At 45.4% G+C, this 1,909-nt stretch overlaps 1 protein-coding gene across 1 annotated transcript in view; it reads right to left on the bottom strand.

Annotated features, from left to right (window-relative positions):
- The window catches only part of SEC61A1 (Sec61 translocon alpha 1 subunit), a 12,687-nt gene extending 12,586 nt beyond the window's left edge, over positions 1 to 101 (bottom strand). The window contains exon 1 of the mRNA XM_009284555.1: positions 5 to 101. Coding sequence (XP_009282830.1) covers positions 5 to 101 — 97 coding nt within the window. The remainder of the gene's footprint in view (positions 1 to 4) is intronic.
- Between the last annotated feature and the right edge of the window lie 1,808 nt (positions 102 to 1,909).

The raw sequence follows: 1,909 nt of genomic DNA, 5'->3' as shown, positions 1-1,909 counted from the left end.
TCGCCGGGCGCCGCCGCCGCTGCGCAGGCGCCGTCGCCCGCGCCGTCCCCCAGCAACCGCCGCCCTCGCCGCCGCGACGGCAAAGCGCCTACAACTCCCATCATGCACTGCTGCCAGAATGACCCTCACCCTCCGAGGAGGGCGGAAGGACCCTGATGCTTATTGGCTCCCCGCGGGTCCATGCAACCAATCAGACGACGAGGTAGCGCGCGGCTTGCTGGGAGTTGTAGTCGTGGCCCCCCTGGCCGCCATCTTAATGAGGCGTAGGAGTGGCACCTGGGAAGGGCAGTGGCGAGGTGTTGAGGTCGTAGGTTATTTTGAGGAACGCATGTTTTAACTACCAGAAGTTGTAATGTTGTTTTAAGAGATTTCGACAGATAAATACATAAGTAAACACTTAAAATTTATTTTCTGCTTTTGTGTTTTTATAGTGGAATGTTTTAGGCCTTTCTCTGCAGTAAGAAACTGCCTGCACGCCCGGAAGGGCAGTGGCGAGGTGTTGAGGTCGTAGGTTATTTTGAGGAACGCATGTTTTAACTACCAGAAGTTGTAATGTTGTTTTAAGAGATTTCGACAGATAAATACATAAGTAAACACTTAAAATTTATTTTCTGCTTTTGTGTTTTTATAGTGGAATGTTTTAGGCCTTTCTCTGCAGTAAGAAACTGCCTGCACGCCCGGCCCCCCCCCCCAAATGGCAGGCGGTGGTGTCACACAGTCACTGCGTGCCTCAGGCTGGGCTTAACACACCCAGATCGAGCTGGGCTTCTAATAAAGTATGTGAAACATTGTGCCAGGTGTCAAAGAAGGCATGGTACGTCAACACGTCACTGTATCACCCAGGAGCACCAACAAGTGAAATGTGCTCACATTGACTTCTTGCTGAAGGTGTTTCTGAGAGTCACATAATGTCCTGAGAGCTTTCCAGGCCTTTATAGAGGGAGCTATCACCAGTCTGAAAACGAAAGGCAAACAAGTTTTAGAGGAACAAGAAAAGCAAATAGAGGTGTTAATACAAAGCAATTAAAGTCAGCTTATAGGCTCTATGAAACCCATAATGGCTTCCACAAATCTCCCTGTTATTTTCTAGGTGCTTAGGTATGCTTTGTTTGATTATTTGATCCCTACTTTTCTGAGATTAAAAGACTAGTCCTAATTCCCATTTCCTTTTTCCCCCCCTCTCTCTTTTTCTTTTTTGGTGGACAGTATATTTGCCCTTCTCCAGGCATCTGAAACCATGCATTTGCTCTAGGAGTTATTAAAGACATCTACCAATGGGTCTGAGAATGTTTTAGTTCTTGTCCAGAGCAGCTTATTTCAAAACATCCAGTTTATCAAAACTGGTTTTAAACCACACATTTCTAATTGGAGATAAAGCAACTGCTTTCTAACGGACATGCTGTCTTGCTGAGTTATTTGATGGTAAGATCGTTTTGACTTACTAACGTGGGCACTGTGCCTGGTTTACCAGAGCCGATAGGCGGAAAAGAAGGAAGAACTAGCAGTGGTTTTGTGGAAGTCTGGGCAAGGAAGCAACAGCAGTGATCCAGGGGATCAATGGTAGAAGCATGCAACGAAGTGCCAGAATTTGCTGCATTTATTAAAACAAGGCAAACTATTGTGAGAGGTGCTGGTAACATCACTGCGCCAGATCACTGCTATGTTAGAAAGGGTAACATGGCTTTATCCTTATCTAAATGGCTCATCTACTTTTAGCGCTTTAGAAGTCAGGTGTTTAGGTAGTTGTCTAGACTCTCTGTGGTCAATGGAGATACAAGTGGACACCTCTGGAGAAATACTCTCTGTAGCTATCTTACACATCTGTTTTCAGATTAGATTAATGATCTTCCAGAGCTATCTATCTCTATTGATTATAGAGGGAACTGAAGTGACCACTTCAGATTAGACA

Source organism: Aptenodytes forsteri, unplaced genomic scaffold (assembly GCF_000699145.1).
Source record: "Aptenodytes forsteri isolate BGI_AS27 unplaced genomic scaffold, ASM69914v1 Scaffold53, whole genome shotgun sequence".
Lineage (NCBI taxonomy): Eukaryota > Metazoa > Chordata > Aves > Sphenisciformes > Spheniscidae > Aptenodytes > Aptenodytes forsteri.
This window is presented reverse-complemented; position numbering and strand designations above follow the sequence as displayed.